The sequence below is a fragment of the Aethalodelphis obliquidens genome, unplaced genomic scaffold, assembly GCF_003676395.1.
Source record: "Aethalodelphis obliquidens isolate GAN/ISIS:26980383/991018 unplaced genomic scaffold, ASM367639v1 scaffold2, whole genome shotgun sequence".
NCBI lineage: Eukaryota > Metazoa > Chordata > Mammalia > Artiodactyla > Delphinidae > Aethalodelphis > Aethalodelphis obliquidens.
Window position 1 is genome coordinate 33476844 of NW_020837946.1, and position 24767 is coordinate 33501610.

Genomic DNA, 24767 nt, shown 5'->3' on the forward strand with positions numbered 1-24767 from the left:
GAAAGAAAGAAAGAAAGAAAGAAAGAAAGAAAGAAAGAAAGAAAGAAAGAAAGAAAGACCAGACCAGTGTCTAAAATTATCTACCTTTCTTCCCCCACCCAGATTTAATCAGGCACAGGAATCTGAATTTCTGGTGAGAAAACTTACAGCCCTGCTCATCAGCGCCCCAAGAAGACAGGTAACTGGTCAGAGAAACCTGTCCAGCGGGGTCAGCACCAGGTGTTTTTTTAAAACCTGTACAAATAGAAACTGTGTTGTTCATGCATAGTCGAGACAAGACCTGGTAAGGGCAGCGTGGGCACAGATGGCCACTGGATGGTTCTCTAAGTTCTGAGCTCTCCAGCTCCCTCAAAGTTGTTGTGCAGCTGAATTCAAGGTTTGGGGGCTCTTAGAGTGAAAAGGAGAGGAATGAAAATCTCATCAAGAATGGCGTTAACAGTTCTCCTCTGTGACATTTTACTGGCTCCCGTCCCCTCTTCTGGTCCCCTAATCACTGGAGCTCAAGTCCCTGGAAGCAGCAGCAACAGCTCAGGGATAGGGGTGGGTGGGAGGTGGCCTGAAGGGACTTCTTAATTCATATAAGGGGATGTTCCTGGAACACGGATGTGGGTGGCTGTTTTAAAACATAGTCCTTGCGATTGAGTTATCAATAGTACTGACCCCATGCCCAAGATATGCCGGACTTTTAAGATTTACAAGGAAAAGTTGAGACATCTTGGCTGTGACTAAGGTTACAACGCCCTTCCCTTCGTAAGCCTAGCCTGGCCCACAGCTATACACTGCCCAAGCCCGTGGAAGTGGGGCTCACAAATGAGCACACCCCTCCCCCCATAAGGAGAGCTGGTGAAAGAGTGTGGATGAATGAATACAAACACAACCTCTTAGAGGTCCATGAATGTGCCGAATTCATCTATGCAGACCCAGCACGTTACACAGTGCCTGGCAGATAGTAGGTGCTCAGAAATTTTTGACTTATTTGAATTAAATTGAATCCTTACTAGAAAAACAATGCAAAGTATGAAACCTATTGATGTTGGGCCTGGAGAATTCTCTTCATAAATAAAAAATTGCATATTACTTTGAAATGACAGCAAAATAAAAAATGCAACATATTTCTCAATGTTTTATTGGAACCCAGTTATCTTATTTAGTACAGAATCTGGCAGGGAAGCATTTTGGACAAGTTTCTATCATTGTTCTCATCAAGGATCACTGTTTATTGCCTGAATCAACCTGAAACCCAAACATTTCAAGTTTGGGGGAACAGCATATGCTCACCATGGCAGCTTTGTATTGAGATCATTCTCAATTGTTTTCTACAACCCATCTGTGACCCTAAACTTCTGCTTGCATCCATGTTAGGAAGCTGAGGGGTCCCATTTCACTCAGAGAGTGAAAGGGAAAAGGCGTTATTCTAAGCCCTGCAGCGAGAGGGTGGCATTTTTCTCAAGTAGTAAACTCAAGCAAAATCATTAGAAATGATAAACTATTTGGAAATGATCCGAACAGCATTTAGCAATGCATACAGGTCATTCACAAAGCAGCTGAAATGACTTTACAGTTGGTCTTTAGCTGGTGTAGGTTTTCCACAATCCTGGTCAGTTCAAGATGCCTGAACCCTATGTATAGCTGTTTGAGCAAAACTATTAGATGCTGGAGAAAAAAGTAAAAAATTCCCATCCTCCTATGTCTTTTGTTTTCCTTTTTTTTTTTTTTTTTTTTGCGGTACGCGGGCCTCTCACTGCTGTGGCCTCTCCCGTTGCGGAGCACAGGCTCCGGACGCGCAGGCTCAGCAGCCATGGCTCACGGGCCCAGCCGCTCTGCGGCATGTGGGATCTTCCCGGACCAGGGCTCGAGCCCGTGTCCCCTGCATCGGCAGGTGGACCCTCAACCACTGTGCCACCAGGGAAGCCCATGTTTTCCATTTTAATTGTCTTTGAAATCTCTTTACAACTTCTTGCTCTCATAAAACCCTTCCAGGATAACCTCATACCAAAGTTAGTAATGACAACAATTTGGGGAAATTCCATTTTTAGTTATGGGACAATGGAATAATATAGAGACTGGAAAATCAGACTTGGGCCACATTCTCCCTAATTTGTACATATTTACCTCCCCTTTAATCCTTCCTGCAAGAGTCCAGCTCTGGTATGGCCATTACTTGCTTCTCAACCTCTGATATGGTCCTTCATCCTATAGCTCATTGCTTGCCTCCTCTCTTCTGTCTCAACGTCCTTAAAGTGACAACTGGGTAATCTGACCTCTCTGGCATGCTCTTGGGACCATTTCTCAAAGACATCCCCCATGGCAACACTTCCACCCCCAGAAGCCAGTACTGGAGGACAAAATGTGTGACAGAAAATGACCAAGTGTTAGGTTTGGAGACAATGGATGAACTCTGATACAATCTAGAGACATGTTACCTGGCCTGTCCTAGGCCCAGTGAGCCTTTACTTCCCCACTATGGTATTAGCTTTCTTTTTATACTTTATGAGATACAATAACCTAGCAAATAAACTCAATGGTAGTCACTGGGTTCAAAAATGAGACCATCTTTTGAGTTGTCCTTTTAAGCCATTGGGTATTTGGAAATGGTTGTGGAATCCACAGTAACTGTCATTCCAGATTGTTATTCAGCTTGTTACTTGTGTTTTACAGAGTTGGAGAACTGATCTAACCTCAACTACTATTTCAATGACGTCCTCCTCGTAAAAAGATTAGTCAGGGAATATGAGTCTAAAAATCTGTCTAGAGCCATCTACACTGTTAACAATTAAAGAGGGACACCCTGTTTGTGGGGCCAGTGCTCTCACACTGCTAATCTCAGAGCTTTCGGAGGCTCAAGTCAGTATTACCTGGATTGTAGTTAGGTAGCTTGGAAACTCCAGGCCAGTTATCCTCTGTAGGGACTCCCAGCACCTATATAAAGCCAAAGAAAGACAAAGAAAGATGAGGGGGAGATGAGGTGGATGGAGCAGGTATGGAGACATGAAGGACACATCAGGGAGGAAGACGGAAGAAATGAATGTATGTCACATTATGCCAGCTGATGTGTTAAAGAAAGAAACTTCAGTGTTTCCAACATTTGCAGTTTCATGGGCAAAACTGCAGTGTATTTCTACGGTCCTACGTGTCAACATGACTGGGCTAAAGGATGCCCAAGATAGCCGGTAAAACATTATGTCTGGGGTGTCTGTGAGGGTGTTTCTGGAAGAGATTAGTAATTGAATCAGTAGACTGAATAAAGAGATTGGCCCTCACCAATGAGGGTGGCATCATCCAATTGGTAGAGGACCTGAATAGAACAAAAAGGTGGAGGAAGGGCAAATTTTCTCTCTTTCTTCTTGAGCTGGGACATCGTCTTCTCTTGCCTTTGGACATTGGAGCTCCTAGTTCTCTGGCCTTCAGATTCTGGGACTTAAACCAGTGGTCCCCTTAGACTGAATTATACCACCAGCTTTCCTGGTTCTCCAGCTTGCAGAGGACATATCTCAGCCTCCATGAAATCACATGAGCCAATTCCCATAATGAATCACAAGAGATACACACACATACGTACACACACACACATACACATACACACAAATACATACATATCTCCCATTGGTTTTGTTTCTCTGGAGATCTCTGACTAATACAGATCATATAACCTTGCTTAAAGTCATATTCTCATCCCAAAATATCTACAGACCTACATCGGGATATTATGGGTTTGGTACTACAAACAAAGTTAATATTGTAGTAAAGTGAGTCACACAAATTTTTGGTTTCCTGATGCATATAAAAGTTATGTTTACACTATACTATGGTCTATTAAGTGCATAACAGAGCAATGCACATACCTTAATTTAAAAAACCAATGTACATATCTTAATTTAAAAATGTTTCCTCACTAAAAATTGCTAACCATCATCTGACAGCGCAGGGTTGCCACAAACCTTCAGTTTGTTTAAAAAAAAAAAAAAAAAGCAATGTCTGCAAAGTGCTATAAAGTGAAGCACAATAAAACGAGCTATGTCTGCTGTACTGCATGATCACCATACATTAGGATGCTGCATTGGGAGTTAGGAATGGAAAAAGACAGGAGTGATAAAGTGTCCCTTTGCCTTACATCAGATGACTGTATTTATGTATATATGTCTCAACAGGAGACACTTGACAGTTTAAATTATGCCTCAGCATGGGCATTCAGCTGTTCCCCGATGTGCTCAAATTAAAAAGGATTCAGATTACTGACCTTTAAGCAGTGGAATGTTGGCTAAAAATGATCCCAAACCTAACTCTAGTCTTTTCTACCAAATTCATCTCATCTGCTTGTTTTCTCTGTGGCCCAGCAGCTTGGAATGTGGTATTTGGTTTTTAACTGCTGGATAGTAATATTAACAACACCACTTGAAAAAGAGCTCACGTGTGCTTTGGATTACCAAATTGAAGCTTTAGTTTTTAATTACTATGAAAAGTCTTTTGGAGTATAAAGACAAACACTTCAGATTTTAGATGGTGCTGTTACTGCGAGTTCCCTTGTAGGCAAAATCTTACCATTCTTTTAAGATAGTCATAAAAGCCCAATGTCAGTTATATCTAGGAGCCAGAATAATATTGTTTTTGTGAAATATTAATAAAACACTAGTAGTTTTCATACACCGCTACAATATAACTCTTTTTAGAAGCATATCTCAGTACAAGTCTTTATAGAAGCATCTCTCATAGAAAAAGCCTAGCGAATCCATTTGTAAAATGCTGGACACAGATGCTGGCCCAATTGTTATGGCAGGAAGTCAACTGCCCAACAATGACTGATAATAATCAATGAGGAATCCAGAAGCCTCTTAATATTTACCAGCTTGCTGACCAGGACTCTAGCCGAGAAGTACACTCTTTGGTGTTTGTTAAGCTTGTCCTCAAACAAAAGACACTGAAGCGCCATTTTCCCTCCCATAATAAAAAAATTAAGCCACCCAGTAGAAGCTTCTTTCTTTGATCCATTCCCTAAACAAACTGAAAAGCTACTGAGAGGATTACAGGCTTTTCCTAGCAGCCACCCTGAGCCGGAGGGAACACTAAGAATCCTGGAATCCATTTTGAAAAACCAACTGGACTAATTCTTCTTTTGTGGGAGAGGGCCAGAGGATGGGAAGCTAATTCTTCTTTGTTAACCTACCATCTTATGTATTTGCACAGATGTGCATGTAAACAAGTGGGTGGGATGATTCACATGTACCCCTACGTCTTCTGTTGCCTGGCAAAGCACAATGAAAGAAAGTAAAGATAATGAAGAGAAAGCGATAAAGGAAATAAATAACGACCATATCCATATTTTCACTAAGGTGAAAGTTACCAGAATTGTTCGTTACTTTGTATTATTGTGTAATTAAAGCCAACAAAATGGGTACCAACAATTTTGGAATATTGTGCTAAAAGCTTTAAGCCTGAGATTTCAAAAGTTTAAACAAAAATTCAATATCCTTTATTTGGAAATTTGATGCTCAGTTTTTATTTGAAAGTTATTGAATTCATTTTCACTTGAGAAAATTACTCAATCTCCGCTTCACTGACCGGGAAACTGAAAACCAAAAACTGTTGATTTACTCCCTCCCTGAAAGCTCTTAAAAGGCAGCTAGTGAGTGCTGTGTTTGAAACCACAGTGGGCTGCAAGGGCTGTTTTCTGCCTTTGTTGGAATGGAAACTGAAGGCATTTTGATTAATGGCTTTAAAGTCTGCGTCGTTTATTTTATTCTGATTTTAGAACCACATCTGGTATTATTTGCTAAAAATACTTATTGAAAGAATTAGATTTCTAAAAAATTGATTAAAAATCGATGACAGCCATTCAGATGTAAACACACACACGCACACACACACACACACACACGGAGGCATTTCAGAAAGATGGTAAAATAAAAATTCGGGACTTATTATTATGTCTTTATTCCTAAGTGTGAGACCTCAGAATAAATGTAAAGAAAAGTTGTGATTAGAGGTTGGGAGATGTAGACTAGACCATTGCTTTCAAAGAAGCAATTCCTACATCAAGTATCATAGAACCCGAAATAGACCACCTTTAGTAAAGCACAACTCAGGAGCCATTTGTAATGTTTGAATTTCCAAGCTGCTTGGGATGTAGTAGTGTAAGAGATAACACACTGCTGAATGTGGTTCTCTCTTTGTCCTCAGAGCATGGAACTACAGATGTGTGGTAACAAAACTGTGGCCTTGGGCTTCCCTGGTGGCGCAGTGGTTGAGAGTCCACCTGCCGATGCAGGGGACATGGGTTCGTGCCCCGGTCCGGGAAGATCCCACATGCCACGGAGAGGCTGGGCCCGTGAGCCATGGCCGCTGAGCCTGTGCGTCCGGAGCCTGTGCTCCTCAACGGGAGAGGCCACAGCAGTGAGAGGCCCGCGTACCGCAAAAAAAAAAAAAAAAAAAAAGATAGCAGCTACAATATTCTCTTAAGACTTTGTTCAAAGAGGTCACAAGTTCATGGAGTCAGAAAATCAAATATACTTTAAGATGCTAGAGACCTAGGGAGATAAATTATGAGACTTGCGTTACCACCTAACCTGAAGTTAGGGCTGGGTTCAGAACTCATGTCTACTAACACCAAGCCAGTGTTATTTCTAATGTGTTTACTTGTTTTATATTTGTAATGAGTTGTCATAAATGTCAAAATAAAGTCCTTCTGATTTATTGCAGTGTGATAAGAATAATGGTAGACGTGAACATGGCTTCCTGGGCAGGACCTGTTGGACCCATTTGTTAAGACACATTTGTTTTGGCTGCATCACTCATGTTTTGGTCCTTTATGTCCAGATACAAGTCCAAAATTTTCACTTACTGAATTACCTAAAACATCTTCAGATGGCCAGCGTCAGCCACCAAGACCAGTCCCGGAAACTTGAACCAATAACTAGAGAGCCATCAGGTCCTGGGAAACGTCTAACTCATTCTTTCTGTCCCATGATTTCTAAGTGCTATGCTAAATGCAAAGAACTGTAAAATGATTGCTTTTAAGAAAACTATCATTTAAAAATAGGAAGTAATGTAAAAAAATTAGTTTGTATATAACTCTTCAAATATCCTAATAGCATACCTTAGCTATTATTATAATTTATATTTATAGATTTATGTTATATATTATTATAATTTAGCTAGTATTATAATTTTTATTAACTATCTATATATACATACATCTTTTTGCATCTATACATGATTTATGTTTGTTTTACATATATTTACTTATATTCCACCCATCACCCCACCTAGACTGAACAACCGGTGAAAGCATAGATCATGCATTTTTCCTATTCTTCCCATTTTTCCAGGCCTTGTAACATCTTATAAGACAATGAGTGTCCAATAAATATTGTGTCCTCATTTAATGGCTAGGAAAAACTTTTCAAATGTGTAAAAGATCACTGCAGGGTCTGGTCTAGGCAGTGCTAGCTGAGCTTCCTCTAATGTGGACAAGAAGTAATATTAAGCGGGAGAACAGAACAATTAGGTGAAGTATTAGGAAATGCCTGTTAACGGTTTGGTCATTGAAACATCTCTATGAAAATAATTTCTATGAGAGAGAAAGCAAACATTTATCGATCACTTATGGCACATGGGGCTTGTTATGCATTTGATCTTATGAAATTCTCACAGAAAGGTTAGAAAGTCATTATCGCTAGCCCCATTTAACAAGTGAGGAAACTGGAGTTCAGAGGGACTACATAATTTGTACACGTTCGTCTCGCTAAAAAGTGGCTAGAATTCAAATGCTGGTCTTCGACTCTAAAGCCATTAATTACATTAGGCTGCCTCCAGTTTAGACGATGATATCATCCAATGATAGTTTTTGAAGGTAGCAGTTCTTGGTCTTGCAGGGTAGTTTTGAGAAAAAAAAACTTTTGGCTTGAAAAGTGTTTTTTTTTTAGTTTGTGAATGCATCCCAATTTTTCCTATGTTCCTCCATAATATCCCCAATGTTTCCAAAAGAAAGCTTAATGGCAGTGATTAATCTCTATAAAATGTCTTAATTTCACAAAGGACATTTTACTTTATTTTGACATTCACAAAGCACAATGTTTTCTGGGTCATGAACCTGTAGCACTAGACTGGTTTGCACAGAACATCTTCATAACGGTGAGCCATTGACCCTCCAGACACTAGCAACTAGCTCTTCCCTTTTCCTAAATGTTCCCTGAGGATTTTCCTCACCTGCATGTGTGTATTAAAGATAAACTCAGCTTTTTTTTTTAAAGAAGTTTGAGAAAAGACAAATTTCCTCACCTGCACACAAAAATCCTACTCTGCAATATTTCCCAAGATACCTGATTGGGAAGCTGTTAGCAAGTATGCTCTAGATGCTTGCTTGAAGCAAGCAAACTTGAAAGGGAGCAGAATCCAGGATACATGCGATACCCTCCCCCCACCCCAGTTTAAAGCACTTGACACATGCTACAATATGGATGGATCTTGAAAACATTACACTAAGTGAAATAAGCCAAGCACAAAGACAAATCCTGTTAAGATTATACTTATATGAAAACCTAGAATGGGCAAATTCATGGAGACAGAAGGTTGATGAGAGGTTACCAGGGGCTGGGGGCAGGGAAAATGGGGAGCTGGCTGAGTGGATACAGAGCTTCTGTTTGGCATGATGAAAAAGTTTGGGAAATGGACGGTGGTGATGGTTCCATGGCAATGTGAATGCATTTAATGCTATGAATTGTATCCTTAAAAATGGTTAGAATGGTAAATTTTATGCTATATATATTTAACCACAATTTAAAAATCATCAAAAAAAAGACAGCAATATATAAATGACTGTAGTACATGGCATATAAGCTACCAGGGACATAAAAATGAAGTACATAATGGTGCAAATGAGGGAGGGATAAATAATGAATAAAGAAATGGAACCACACACACAAAAGCACCCTGTTACCTTAGGAATCTGGTTTTGGAGGAGCATGATACACAGCATACTTCTCTCACACTAACACAGGAAGCCTTTGTTTTATCAGGGTTCTATGAAAATTCAGTGCCTTGTCTTCAGTTGACAAAGATCCAGGGCCAAATATATTGTAGACTTAGAGCTGGGGGTGGCAGGGCAGGGATGTGTTTAATTAGTAATGGCAGAAATTGCCCTGGGAGGTTGAGACAATAATCACCGGAAGCAAGTGGATTCATGGGGGGGGGGGGGGTCCTGACCACTCATTCCCAAGGTGCTTATGCCCCTGGCAAATACCACAGTTTCCACAACCCTTAAAATATGGCTTACTCTCTCAAAGCAGATGGACTGCTTCGTTTGTCTCTAAGGAAAATTTGGTTCAAAGTTTGTAATGCATATATTTTTTTCTTTCTAAGAGGAATTCTTCTCTTACCTCCCAGATCTTCTCCAGCTGTTCAAGGATGTTGGAAACCCCAGGAAACAAGGGTTGACCCTGGAACATTTCAATAAAGATGCAGCCTGCACCCCTAACAAAGAAATAAGAGTCAACCCAATGCTTTCAAGGAACCTATACATGCAAAACTGAACTACTAGCATTTCACCTCCCAAGAAATACTCTGAGGACAATTAGATAGGGACCACATAGTATGAAAAGTCTTGGCAGAAAAAGTCTCTATGTTAAACAAAAATAAAAACAGCCTGCAGCTTTTTGTTAAAATGGAATGCAACGGGCATTTAGGAACACAGTATAGAAAGCAAGCATTTGAGTTCATTCAAGCTCATTAACAATCTATTTTCTGAGAGGAGGGGAAAGTACTGAATCTCCAAACTGAATACCCTCTTTCACTGAAACTAAGATGCTATCATTGTAAGAAGCATCATTATTGTATGTACTTTTAAGAAACCAAAAGAAAAACAAACCTCACAAGTTAAACTGTGATGATCAGAATGTTTCCTACATATTCATTGAAAGGGCTGTTACAAATTTAATTAGACAGATTATCTCACCATATATCATACTTGTACATGCAAAAAAAATGGAATATTAAGTGGAAGAAATTGGTTTAGATACTCATCAAACTTTTTGACATTCAGCATTTGACTCAGACTCTTTGATGTCTGTGTTTATCCATGGTTTTGTCCTTTGACGGTATCGTCAGGAGTTTGATGATACAGCATTTCTTAGAATAAGCCATAAAACAACCAAGAGTCATTGGTGCTGGGGCTCCTAAGCTGACCTTGCAGTTACATGTTAGCCCACTTTTGACTCCAGCTTAAAGAATGTTGCTAAACATGTCTGATTCACGCCTTCTCCACAACCATTGTTCCTAGGGGTTAACAAGAAAAAAAAAAAAAGAGGTCTCCTGTCTTCCAAGTTACTGACACCCATTCTGCAAGTTTTGATGCTGCCATGTTTGATGTCCACACATGTACAATGGTAACTACAGTCATAACTGAAGCATGGCTGACGGCTACTGTAAGATGCTACTGATTTTAAGATGCATCCTGATTTAACAGAGAATGTGCAACTTAAAATAGATTAAATAGGGAGAAATATAAATTTTCTTTCCTACTTAGTCAAACTGGAGGATAATTCCTCAGGAAGAGTAAGAAGTAAGATTTATTTTGCTAATAATGCACATTTTTACTCTCACAAACCTTTATTTATTTATTTATTTTTGGCTGCGTTTGGTCTTTGTTGCTGCACGTTGGCTTTATCTAGTTGCAGCGAGCGGGGGCTACTCTTCGTTGTGGTGCACATGCTTCTCATTGAGGTGGCCTCTTTTGTTTCAGAGCACGGGCTCTAGGCATGGGGGCTTCAGTAGTTGTGGCACGTGGACTCAGTAGTTGTGGCTCGTGGGCTCTACAGCGCTGGCTCAGTAGTTGTGACGCACGAGCTTATCTGCTCCGCGGCACGTGGGATCTTCCCGGACCAGGTCTTGAACCCCTGTCCCCTGCCTTGGCAGGCAGATTCTTAACCACTGTGCCACCAGGGAAGTCTCAACTCTTACAAATCTTTTGAGAATGGTTCAGGTGACTGATTACAGAGATTATCCCCATGGTCTAATACTTCCCGAGTTTTGATGCCAAATCCCTTTCACCATAACACATAATCTCGCAAACTCCCTTAATCGTCTAGATGTTTTGCTGTGGCATGATAAAGAAGAAAATTTCAGTAAAACATTTTTTTTGTTTTTTTTGGCTGTGTTGGGTCTTCATTGCTGCGTGGGCTTTCTCTAATTGCGGTGAGCAGGGGCTACTCTTCGTTGCGGTGCGCGGGCTTCTCATTGCGGTGGCTTCTCTTATTGCAGAGCACGGGCTCTAGGCGCGTGGGCTTCAGTAGTTGTGGCACATGGGCTCAGTAGTTGCGGCTCGCGGGCTCTAGAGCGCAGGCTCAGTGGTTGTGGCGCACGGGCTTAGTTGCTCCGCGGCATGTGGGATCTTCCCAGACCAGGGCTCAAACCTGTGTGCCCTGCATTGGGAGGCGGATTCTTAACCACTGAGCCACCAGGGAAGCCCTCAGTAAAATATTTTATTATAGATCATGATATTATTAAAGATTTATTATGAAGTTCATTTTAAAATGGTCTTTAATATTATTCATATGTATTTATTACATATGACAAATTTTTACTTTTTCCATCTGACAGTAGACACATGCTATTTAACTTACTTTGTGTAGGAGAAAGCAGATTTCTTGATAAACAAGTTTAAGAATAATTTTTATCTTGTGTCTGGTTTGGGGAGAGAATATATATTAAAAGAAAGACTGACATTTAACTGTATCTTATCACCTCAAAAGACACAAAAACTATTTTCATGACCTAATATTTGGTTTGCATGTAAAATAATCAATTAGCTAATTCTTAGAATTTTGTATACATATAAATAAGAGGTATCAGACTAAGTTTTGCAGGTAGTTTTTTGTTTTTTTCCCTCAAACAACAGGTTGTCTTTATCCCTAGTTGTTAAAAAACTAATTTAGATTAAATGGCCACGATATTTTCTTTTTACTGATCTTTCATGTACAAGAGACATCTTGATATGTGACATAAGAATTTTGGGAATTCCCTGGAGGTCCAGTGGTTAGGACTCAGCGCTTCCACTGCTGGGGCCCGGCTTCAATCCCTGGTGGGGGAACTAAGATCCCATAAGCCAGCACGGCCAAAAAAAGAAAAAAGAAAAGAATTTTGATCAGGCAAATATAGCTTAAGAATCTGGTGCACAGTATCTTGAGGTGAATTTTTAGAATTATTATCATTTTAAGACTGCTTACTAGCTTGTTTTTAAATATCCGTGGTCTTTTTGCTTCTTGCCTTTAAAGCAACAGATATAAAAGGTAAAAATTAAACAATACATGGAGAATAATAAAAGTAATAGGAAACTGTCAAATGGTTAAAAAACATCCTGGTTGCTAGCAATGGTCAACAGTGAGATAAGCCAGCTGAAAAACTGAGCTGGTGAATACCGTCAAACAGTCTCCATCCACCTCCCCTCATGCCTTGTCTATGCATACTGGAAAGGTCTCAAATCATTTCATTTTGAAGCAAAACACACACACACACACACACACACACATATTTATGTATCTGTGTGTATGAAACACATGTAATTGTTTATTAACTGACACAAAATAGAAATGGAAATGTAACAGCTTTTGAAGACTTAAACCAACCCTCCATCCAGTACCCTAACACCTTCCAGAAACCCAGGGGCTCACAAATCACCAGAAGGCCTGCGGGCATTTTAAACAAGGTTCAAATCATAGTCATTGCTAGGTTTAAACCTGTAGTCCACTTTTTTCTCTCCCCTCAAAAGGCTTTCATGGCTTAGAAAAAGCTTGTTGCCTTTTTAATGTCCTTTCATACTGGTGGCTGTGGGGAGCCGAGAAGGAAGCCCCTTTTGTTACACAGTTTCTTAGTGCCCTTTACCTTCTGTACCACTAGGACAGTGTACACAACGGTGTAAACATATTGGAGAAAGCTGGACTTTAAGGCCATTGTTCAAGTACTGCAGTCTAACACAAGATATTTGCACTAAGAAATAAAATGCTAATATGTGGTTGAAATTCCCATTTGTATTTGCATTTGTACGTTTGGTGCCATATAGGCATTCTCTTGAGTCTTTCTTTTTAAGCTTCACTTAGGGGCAGGTTAAAACCTTTCTCACCTAACAATCTGGAGTCTAAGGTTTTATATATATATATATATATATATATATATATATATATATAGTGTGTGTGTGTGTGTGTGTACACATGTGCAATGCACTTAGAACACTTACAAGACAAACAAAATTCCTAAATCAATTGTATTTCAGGACCTAGAATATCCGTACCATAAATATCAGTGCACTGGTAAGAAAACAAGGCTGTACACCTTAAGTCTGAGAAGGAAAGGTATTTTTCAGGTAAGCACTGTTCTTCAAAAACTATATGATTCATCTTCCTATTTTTTTCATTTATTCTTCAAAACTGTTTTTTTTCATCTGCTTTGTAAACAAGTAGTGTGGCTTTCATATTTTTTATTTGCTTCTTAAACAAGTTGTGTGGCTATCATCTATTTTGCCCACCCCAGACTAGCCTTAAAGCAAACATTTTAAATAATCTGAACATTCAGGTCTAGATAGGGAACCAGTTCCTATTTCCTTTTATTCCTCTGTTTTGTTCTTAAATCTTCATTCCTGTGGCTCTTCTTACTCTACATATCTTTAGGCTTCTCAGAGGATTTCTGCTCTGTGGAGATACCCTTGGGGCAGCTCATGTAGATGAAGCGGAACTTCACATGCAGGAGAAAAAAAGACCTGGTGATATCAAAGAGTGAACCCTTCCAGAAGGGAGAGATGCAATGGGTCATTTTATTGCTCCAACTGTGGTTCTCCAGTCAAGTTAGACGAGACAGCTTACATATTTTCTGCTTTTTCTGGCTCTCTTCCTAGTCTTTTCTCTATTCTGAGCATGAACAAATTCTTCCATAAGAAAGAAAAAGATTCCTCAAATTCCTTAGGCAATCTCTGGAGAAATAAACCATCTCAGGAGTTTTAGGTTTGGGGAGGTGCAAGGAGTACATAAGAACATTGTTGGGAGAAGTGAATCAGTATTTCATTTTTCACTATTGACATTAATTCAGAACAGCATGATATATGGCAGTGACACGATATTTCCATTTGCTTTCCCTGGGCCACTCTTTATATTTGGAAGTTTGCAGCAAGAAATCTGACCATAAAGAATCTCTCAGGCAGTGACAACTTTCCATAGTCCTAAATCCAGCAGCTGCCTGCAGTTAGTTTTGAATAGAGGACTTGTCTACCAAAATAAACCCTTCTTTAAAACCCAGTTTACATGGTTCTGAAGAACCTAGGGTCAGGACAGGAATAAAGACACAGATGTAGAGAATGGACTTGAGGACACGGGGAGGGGGAAGGGTAAACTGGGATGAAGTGAGAGAGTGGCATGGACATATATACTACCAAATGTAAAACAGATAGCTAGTGGGAAGCAGCCGTATAGCACAGGGAGATCAGCTCAGTGCTTTGTGACCACCTAGAGGGGTGGCATAGGGAGGGTGGGAGGGATGGAGACGCAAGAGGGAAGAGATATGTATATGTATGACTGATTCACTTTGTTATAAAGCAGAAACTAACACACCATTGTAAAGCAATTATACTCCAATAAACATGTTAAAAAAAACCAAAACCCAGTTTACTACAACATGGATGAACCTAGAAAACATTATACTAAGTGAAATAAGCCAGACATGGAAGGATAAATATTGTATGATTCCACTTATGTGAGGTTCCAGCATGGTCAAATTCATAGAGACAGGAAGTAGAATAGTGGTTGCTAGGGACTGAGAGGAAGGAGTAACAGGGAGTGATTGTTTAATGGGTACAGGGATTCATTCTGGGATGATGAAAAGTTCTGGAGATGGATAGTGGTGATGGCTGTACTTGATGCCACTGAAATGTACATTTGAAAATAGTTGAAATGGTAATTTTTATGTTATATATATTTTAACACAATACAAAAAAGTAAAAACAAAACCAAAAACAGTGTAATCATCCTAAAACACTGAGTTTTTCTCTTCACCAAAGTTGCTAATGGAATCTTTTAAGGTCTGAAAAAGTAGCAGAAAGAGAAGAAAAGATGTTGGGAGATTAGAGGATGCTGGTTGTAAGTGTTGGGAATAGCCAATATGTCTTACTTGTATATTTTCCATAATCTAACTGTTTGCTCTGGGCTTCCCACGGACTCTCCTGTTCCCCAGGGTTTACTGTGAATGAGAGGCTCTTGCACTACGTGTTATAATTAGTTTCATTAAGACAAAGGCTCTAATGCTCACCCACTGTCACCTGCCTCCTACAAAGGCATTCAGTTTGTACCCTACAGGGTTGCATGCCTAGCAAAATAGGATTTTTTTCCCCTTTTCTACTGTTGTAATCTTTTCCCTGCCCATTTCCCTCTTATCACTCTGAAAAGAAAAAAAAATGGGGAAGAGGAATCCCAGGGTAAACACCCAATATCTAACAGTTACATAGAGAGTGAACAAATATAGTAAACAGTGGAAAATGCCTATTATTCTATTTCTACATTACTTTTTGAGTTTTACTGGACAAACAACAATAATGAAATCAATAAGAGTAATGACAATAACTTTAACTTACAACTGTATTTTTATTCTGTGTCATCATTATTCATCAATGGAATAACATTTTTTTTGTATATGTAGTAAAAAGTAAGGGATACATAGTTTAAAAGAGATTTAAAGAATTGGTACATGAGCTGAAGAAATTATCCAAATGCAGCACAGAAAGTCAAGGAGACTGAAAATATGAAAGAGAGGATAAGAACCATGGATGATAGAAAGACATAGTCTAATAATCTTTCATTGGAGCTCCAGAAAGAGAGAATGGAATAGAGGCAACACTCAAAAAGAAAATGGCTGATGAAAAACATGAATTCATAATTGGAAGAAGCACAATATGCAACAAGCAGGGTAAGTAAAAAAAAAAAAAAATCCACGCTAGACACCTTATAGTGAAAACTGCATAGTAACAAAGGCGAAGAAAAAATTCTTTAAAACATCCAGAGAAAATGGGAGATCACCTGAAAAAAGGGAAAGACAAGAAGGCTAAAAGTAAACTTCTCTACAATTAGGCTAAGAGCAATCTTCACAAGAGCAGCAATGGAAGACAAAGCTGGGGAAATGGTATCGCCAAAGTTCTGAGAGAAAATAACTGTCAATCTACAATTAAAACCTTAGCATGACTACCTTTCAACAATGAGAGTTTACCTTAAGAAACAGAAGCAGAGTTTGCCACCAACAGGCCCACACTAAAGAAAGTTCTAAAAGATTTATATCCAAAGAAAGGAAAATTATTCCAAAAGTAAGATTTAAAGTGCATGAAGGAATGATGAACAGTTTTAAATTTATTTGCACTTAATGAAAATAGCTTCAAAGTATACAAAGCAAAAATGAATAGAATTGTTCATTGTTGACAAATCAACAATATATCAAACAACTTCAATACATTTTTCCCTGATAGCTTAAGCAGACAAAAATTATATAAAGACAATGTGAATAACACAATTAACAACCTTGAAGTTTTGAACATATGTAAAAACCTGTACCCAACAATTCAGGAATACACATCCTTCTCGAACACATAGGAAATAATTGAAAACACTGATCATGTACTGGGCCAGTGCTTCTAACAAAGCCAGTGCTAGTTCACTATCTTTGGTGAAACACCAGGTTTTTCTCAATTTTTTGCTAACCTTTAATTTTGAAAAAATTTAAAGTTGCAAGAACAGTAGAAAGAACTCTATTTTTTTTTTTTTTTTGCGGTATGCGGGCCTCTCACTGTTGTGGCCTCTCCCATTGCGGAGCACAGGCTCCAGATGTGCAGGCTCAGCGGCCATGGCTCACGGGCCCAGCTGCTCCGCGCCACGTGGGATCTTCCCAGACCAGGGCACGAACCCGTGTCCCCTGCATCGGCAGGCGGACTCTCAACCACTGCGCCACCAGGGAAGCCTGAAAGAACTCTTTTATATCCTTCAAATAGATTCACCAATTGCCAATATTTTGCCTCTTTGGTTTTATCATATTATCTATCTATCTATCTATCATTTATTTTTTCTGAAGCAGTGGAGAGTAAGTTGCAGATACAATGACTCTTCACCCTTAAATACTTCCACATGTATTTTCTAAGTACAAAAGCATTCTCTTACATAACAACAGTGCAATTATCAAAATCAGGAAATTGAACATCAATCCCAATAGTACTATCTAATCTACAGTCCATATTTAAATCCCACTGATTGTCCCAGTAGTGTTCTTTAGCTCCATCTCCCCCAGCCTCCAATCTAGGACCATGCGTTGTGCTTTGTTGGCATATCTCTTTTTAGTCTGGAACATTTCCTCAGCTTTTCTTTGGTTTTTAAAACCTTGACTCTGTAGGGGAACGGAAAATGTCACCCCAAAATATGCCACCCTGCCATAAGAACTGTTATGAGCTGAAGGCAACTGAGAAAAAGCAAACACCAGATGAGCTCTTTGCCTCTCCCTAGCTGCCTGAAAGGAGGGCATAAAACCCCCTTATGAAGATTCCCCCATTCCCATCCCAGGAGGGGAGAATAACCTTATCAACACATGTAGAGATGGCACCAAGAAGAATCTATGTAAGCAAACCTTGCTAAGTAACCCTTATCTACCACCAGGGTGCTCCAGATACATATTCACCTTCCACAATTACCACCCCTAAAGAGTCCAGAAACCCCTTTCCGGGACTTCCCTGGTGGTCCAGTGGTTAAGAATCTGCCTTCCAATGCAGAGGACATGGGTTCGTGCCCTGATCAGGAAATTAAGATCCCACATGCCAGGGGGTAACTGAGCCCACACACTCTAGGGCCCACGTGCCACAACTAGAGAGCCCACACACTGCAACTACTGAGCCCATGCTATCTGGAGTCCGTGAGCTGCAACTAGAGAGAAGCCCGTGCACCGCAACGAAGAGCCCTCATGCCGCAATGAAGATCCTGTGTGCTGCAACTAAGACCTGACGCAGCCAAATAAATAAAATAATAATAATAAAAGAAACCCCTTTCCTTTGTCTTGTTACTTCTCTACAAGTGTATTGTCCTTTGTAAGAATGGTATAAAAGCCTCCAAGGCTAGCTGTTTCTTTGGGGATTGTCTCTTCTTTCCATGAAGTCACTTCCCCTGTGTCACATAAAACTTTTAACATAAAATAAAATGTGTGTGCTTTTCTCCTGTTAATCTGTCTTTTGTCAGTTTATTTCACAGACCCATCCATTGAACCTCAGAGGACAGAGGAAACTTCTTCCTTCCCTACAACGCTTTTAAAGCGTACAGTCTAGTTACATCGTAGAATGTTCCTTAGACTGAGTTGATCTGATGCTGCCTCATGATGTGACTCAGGTTATGCTCTTTTTCTGCAGGAGAACCACGTATATGATACTGTCTCTCCAGTGTGTCCTATTAGGGGGCACACGATGTCAGTCAGTGCCATTATCAACAATACTAACTCTAATCACTTGATTAAGGTGATGTCTGCCAAGCCTCTCTACTATAGTTACTATTTTTTTCTTTTGTAATTAATAAGTAGTTTGTAGAGAGGTACTTTGAAACTATGTAAATAAATATTTTATTCCTCATCAAATCTTCCCCTCTAGTTTAGCTATGATGCTTCTTGTTTGAACCAATTACTACTATATTGCAAAATAGTGATTTTCTAATTCTGTCATTTCTTTTCCAGTTATTATTTGGCATTCTACTGTATAAAGGAGCTTCCCTTCCTATCTAGCTGTTGATCCATCCATCCCTCCATCTATCTGTTTACCTTCAGTATGGACTTATGTATTCTTATGTTATTCAGTGGTATAATACATTACATTACTCTCACTATTAGGATGCTCAGAAGGTACCAGCTTTGGCCAGTGGGAGTCTCTTCAAGCTGCTTCCCACATTTTTTTACATATTCCCATCATTTTTTGGTCACTTTGTTAAAAAATGTTCTGGCTTAACAAGATGTTCCCAGCTCATCTTATACTTTCCCTGACCCAGCCTCAGTATTGGCTACTTCTCCAAAAAGGCCTAGTTCTTTTCAGTAGGGAATGGCATTAAGAAAGCAATATCTGAGTAGCAGACCAACACTTATGTAAAATACAATAATATATTTCTTTTTTAAAAAATGTACCTAGAAGAATCAAATGCGAATCCTCTCTGAGAGACCACACTTCATCCGAGCCCTCAAAAAAAAAAAAAAATCCCACAAATAAAATTCCAAGGATAATTAGCATATCATTGGCAAAAACAACAAAACACACATGGAAAAAAGATACCATATGGAAGAAACAAAAGAAACAATAAACAACAGAAACAGACTTACAAGGAAGGACCTTTGCTCTAGATATATAAGAGCTTAGAGAGGAAATTATAAAACTTTACTAAACGGCATTAAAAATGAGCTAAACAGATGGAGAATTATACCGTGTTTAAAAATTGGAAGAGGATATTACAAAGGTGTTAATTATCCTCAAAGTGTTCTATAATTTCAATGCAATTCCAATGAAAATCCCACTAGGGTTTTTCATGAAACTTTAAAGACTGAGTGTAAAATTTATATGGAGAATCAAACGGGAAAAACAGGCAAGATACTCCTGAGGAGGAAGATGAAGTAAGTGGTGAGACTTATCCTAGCAGATATCAAGTATTATTATAATGCTATAGAAATTAATACATTAGGATGTTGGTACAGGGACAGATAAACTGACCCCAGTAGAACAGAGTAGAGAGCTCAAAACAGACCTATGCATTTATAGAAACCTGATATATGAGAGATTTGGCATGCAGATTGCTGAAGAAATTAGGGTGAGACCACTGGGTTAGCATAGAAAAAGTCAATTTCCAATGTATTAAGGATTTAAAGTGAAAGGAAAAATTTTACAACTTTTTTTTTTTTTATCGGTACGTGGGCCTCTCACTGTTGTGGCCTTTCCCGTTGCAGAGCACAGGCTCCGGTTGCGCAGGATCAGTGGCCATGGCTCACGGGCCTAGCTGCTCTGCGGCATGCGGGATCTTCCCGGACCGGGGCACGAACCCGTGTCCCCTACATCGGCAGGCGGACTCTCAACCACTGCACCACCAGGGAAGCCCTACAACTTTTAAAAGAATGTACTGGATATCATTTTGACCTCAAGGAGGGAAGGATTTTTTAAAACAAGAAATAAAAGGGCTAACCATAAAGGAAAAGACTGATAAAGTCTGCAGTATTAAAATTAAGAACTTTTGTTTAAAAAGACAACATGAACTGGGGAGGCTGCTTGTAGCATTCATAACTGAAAAAAGATTAGTATCCAGAGTATAAGAACTCCTATAAATCAATAAAGAAAGAAAGGGAGGAAGGGAGAGAAAAGGAGAGACACAGAGACATAGAGACCAAAAGAAAATAAACAAAAGACACACAGAGGTATTTCATAGGAGAAAAAACACAAATGGAAAATAATCCATGAAAAGACATCCAGCCTCATTAGTAATTAGGGAAATGCAAATTTGATCACAACATGCTACCATTCTACCCACTAACTTAGCAAAAATTAAGAAATCTGATTTTATGAAGTTAGTGCGGATGTGGGTAAGGGACTATGATACACTGCTGGTGCATAAATTGTTACAACCACTTGGAGAACAATTTGACACTATTTCATGAAGTTGAACATTCATATACCCTGTGACACAGCAAATCTACTCTTACGTAAGTACTCTAGACATATCCTTAAATATAAGTACCAAGTATATTCAAAATAGCAAGAAGAAATAAAACAAAAGGCAAACTAAATAACTGAAATGTTCATCAACAGAAAATAAAGTGTAGCCACATAGATCAACATGGATGAATCTCAGAAACACACTGAGTTAAAGAAAAAACAAGTCACAAAAGACTAAAAACAATGTACTATCATTTTTATAAAAACTCAAAAGCAAGTAAAATAAAATAATATTTTTAAAATATATAAAAATGTAGAAATATTATTTTTTAAAAGGGTAAGGGAATGACGACAAGGAAAAAAATTCAGGGTAGAAGCCCCTCTGGTGGAGGGGCAGGCTGATGGGAAAGGGACACGAGTGGATGTGACAGTACTGATGATGTTTCTGGTTGTTACATCGGGTAGTGGGCTCATGGAGTTCACTTTACTATGCTTTTAATCTACATCAGTTTTCTCAATCTTGACACAATTGACATTTTGGGCTGGTTACATCTTTGTCATAGGGGGCTGTCCTGTGCATTATAAGATATTTGGTAGCATCCTTGGCCTCTACCCACTAGATGCCAGGAGCACCCCACCACCACCCAGCTGTGACAATAAATGTCTCCAAACACTGCAAGGGTCCCTGGGAAGCAAAATTGATCCTGGTTAAGAATCACTGATGTACATATTTATATATTTTGAATGTTTTAAATGTTCTATAATAAAACAAAGTTTAAAAGTGACGAGAAGAAGTTTCACTGTCTGTGAAGCACAACTAGGAAGTGATCATTAAGAGCTGAGAAAGCCAGAGCCTGCTGAAGGCCTTTGAAGTGACAGTGCAGAGCAGTGAGAGCTGACAGTTTCAGGGGGGTTTGACTAGCAGGTGATATTTCAAGAAGTGCGACTGGGTATCAGGAAATCAATGGCTCCAGATACACTGGAGGAAATTCTCTTCAACTTTTCTCAATTCTTTGGGAAATTCAAAAGCTTAGTTTAGCCTTTTAGTGTTGCTTTTTTTTTAAAACAGGGCCTTCTATTTATATAAGACCATCTAAGGAGTTGAAGGAAGCCCATACATTTTGTTACCTTTGAGGAGGTGGCTGTGACTACAAATTTACCACACAGATGACTGGGATATTTCCAGGGATCAGAGCCAGATTACATAACACCACTGCTCCAGGATGATGAGTGGCTGAGAGCCCATTCTCACCACTGCACCCAGTTGATCCAAGAGCCTCTCCAACAGTGTGGCTCTACTTGATAGCCGCTATCGGGTTCTTGCATTTGCACTACAGTCCCCCTTAACCCCTCATGGGGAGAGTTTATTACCCTTATTTTAAAAACAAAGAAGCATAGACACAAAGAGGATACATGGCTTTTTTGAAGATAACGTAATGCAGAGTAACTGATTAGAAATATTGGCATGAAAATCAGGTCTACCGAGTCTTGGTATTTATGGTTTTTTCACCAGGCTCTGAACGGTGTTTGGGCATGTGCAGACAGGTGTGTGTGTGTGTGTGTGTGTGTGTGTGTGTGTGTGGTTTGGGAGTATATGTATGTTTCCCTGAGGACAAGGGAGAAGACAAAGGATTGAAGAGAAGAGCTAGAAGGAGGGGCATTGTAAAAATCAAATGAGATATATATTTGAAAGTACTTTATATTTCTGTATACAAATGTGATTGTCATTATTAGAATGATTATCTAAAATGTAATACAGGTAATAAAACAACCTTCACGGGTAGGATGACTCACATTTTCTTGGCACTAGCTCTTACCATATGTCCAGTTCAGAGGAATATTCAGTGGCTCCCAGCAAGGCATCAGGAGGGCGGTACCAGAGAGTCACAACTTCTGAAGAGTATGTCTGGCTGGGAATGGACTTGGCCCGAGCAAGACCTGACCGAAGGGGGAAAGCACAGAACTCACTGTCCTGAGACCTTCTGGAGAGCCACAGTGATACAGTCTGCCAAGGAGAGTATAATTGGCAGGGTAAACAACATTTAAAAAATAATACACAAACTTTGGTGCTTTTAATAGAGCTACTCAACTATCTTGATTCTTACGTACCTCTTTATCAAATGAATTTCTCAAAATTTGGCCTACTTTGCAGCTAGATGTGGGCTTCCTGGCAGCTAAGTGTAGCAAGGCAACTAAATTTTTGCCTATTTGATATGAATAGAAGTGATGTGTGAACTTCATGGAGGGGTTAAGTGTTGGTCTCTTTTCTCCTTCCTCCAGGCTGTAGTGGCTGCCATCTTGAAATAGGCCGTGGGGCAATACCTAGGGGTGGTGGGGCCTCATGACAGAAGGAGAGTGGACCAATACACCATGGGGCCACTACAGAGCTCTGACTGCTTAGGTCAGACTGTTACATGAGAGAACGTGAAGCTTCGAGCATGTATACACCTCTGTAATTTGGGCTTTCTGTAACAGCAATGGAAAATCGATTCACTACTACTAGGGCCACCCTCCATTTCTGCAGTCCAGGAATTCCCAGTTTAGTAGATACAGGGTGAGGGCTGTTGATCCACATTACTTATTTGGCAGGACCTTAGCTGGATCATTCTCAAGTGCTCCTCTACAAAATGAGAGTACTTTCATCAGTTAGCTATTTATCTCACTGGATCACGTGATCTACAGCTAGAAAAAAACCTGAATAGATGAGTTCACTGTTGTGGGGAATTTGATAAATGAATGTCTGTTAAAGGCTTACTGCAGCTGTAGTAGCATCATTTGACATCTGCCAAACAGAGAAGAGTGGTTCCTCAGCTTATACAGAACCAGTTTTTCAACAAAAATTTATTGAGCAACTGCTATGGTACCAGGCACTAGGGATATAATGATAAGCAAAAACGGATCCAGGCTGCCCTCATAATGCTTATAGTCTAGTGGAGGAGACAGAATCATCACAGAAGTATATATGTGTGTATATATGTATAATTATAAACTGTGATACGTGCTAAAATGGAAAGACACAGTGATACTCAGGGGAAATCTGCATCACTTTGATGAGAATAAAAGCCTCAGGTACCCATACAGTCCCACTATATAGATACACAGGTGAGCAGGAACAGGTGTCCTGGAGCCTCCATTCCAGAAGGAGTCCATCCTACAATCTGGGCTTAACCTCTTTATCATGTCATCCTGGGATAACTTTGATCTAGTCTGATGGAATTTGTACATCCACCTAGATTTAGGTAAACCTACCAAGTACGTTCACTCTACAAAAGTCTTTACATCAAAAATGGCAGTGAGGTAGTAGGGGTAACCAAGTTTTAGGATCTGATTAGACTGAGGCTTGATGGAACCCTAAGAAGTTACCAATCTCATCCTATTTCTTGCCTCAATCTTCCTATATGGTTGTTTGAAATCCTGACAAAGCATCATGTTCCCCGGTTCCCACTTTTCAAAAGCCAGCCCTAGTTGATGCTTTAAACACGTGCACACAAAAGCATCATTGTTCATAGCCCAGGAAGAGACTCGGGAGGCGACTTACCAAAATCAGCCACTTTGAGTTCTCCCAGGTGACTGATGAGTAAGTTCTGAGGTTTCAGGTCCCTGTGGAGAACGTGTTGGTGGTGGATGTACGCCAGGCCCCGCAAAAGTTGAAACATGAAAAGCTGGAAGGAATGAACACCTTATCTAAGCAGATTTGAGCCACTATGTGTTGATTTCTCCTCTAAATCAAAAACAGTCATCTGAAAGAATATAGTAAAAGGGTCTCTTGAGAGACGAAAAAAAATGGAAGATTTTGCATTTGAACAGGAAAAGAAGGACCAGGAAAGTCAAGTAAGTAGACCATGTCCTAAACAAAGGGATTCTGGCTTTTCCTGACATCTCATTTCTTTGACACTGAAGGAATTACCTTTCCTTAAAAATCTAAAGTGAAACTTTGAAGTTTCCGTTGGAACACTAGTTATTGATTTAGATGTGAAAGATTTAATTTTTTTCCCACTGATGAACTTGGCATATAAGATCAAAGTTGACCTGGAAATGATATTCTAACATTTACAACTGCTTAAGTTTTCCAGGCTCTCTGATATAAAACCCTTTTAAAAAC

General features: G+C 39.5%; 1 protein-coding gene across 1 annotated transcript in view; it reads right to left on the reverse strand.

The window, feature by feature from the left end:
- CDK15 (cyclin dependent kinase 15) overlaps positions 1 to 24767 on the reverse strand; it is a 113462-nt gene that overhangs the window by 34396 nt on the left and 54299 nt on the right. The window contains exons 11-14 of the mRNA XM_027123971.1: positions 24204 to 24327; positions 22483 to 22603; positions 9372 to 9465; positions 2856 to 2919 (exon numbers count right to left, since the gene is read on the reverse strand). Of these exons, the coding sequence (XP_026979772.1) occupies positions 2856 to 2919; positions 9372 to 9465; positions 22483 to 22603; positions 24204 to 24327 (403 nt within the window). The remainder of the gene's footprint in view (positions 1 to 2855; positions 2920 to 9371; positions 9466 to 22482; positions 22604 to 24203; positions 24328 to 24767) is intronic.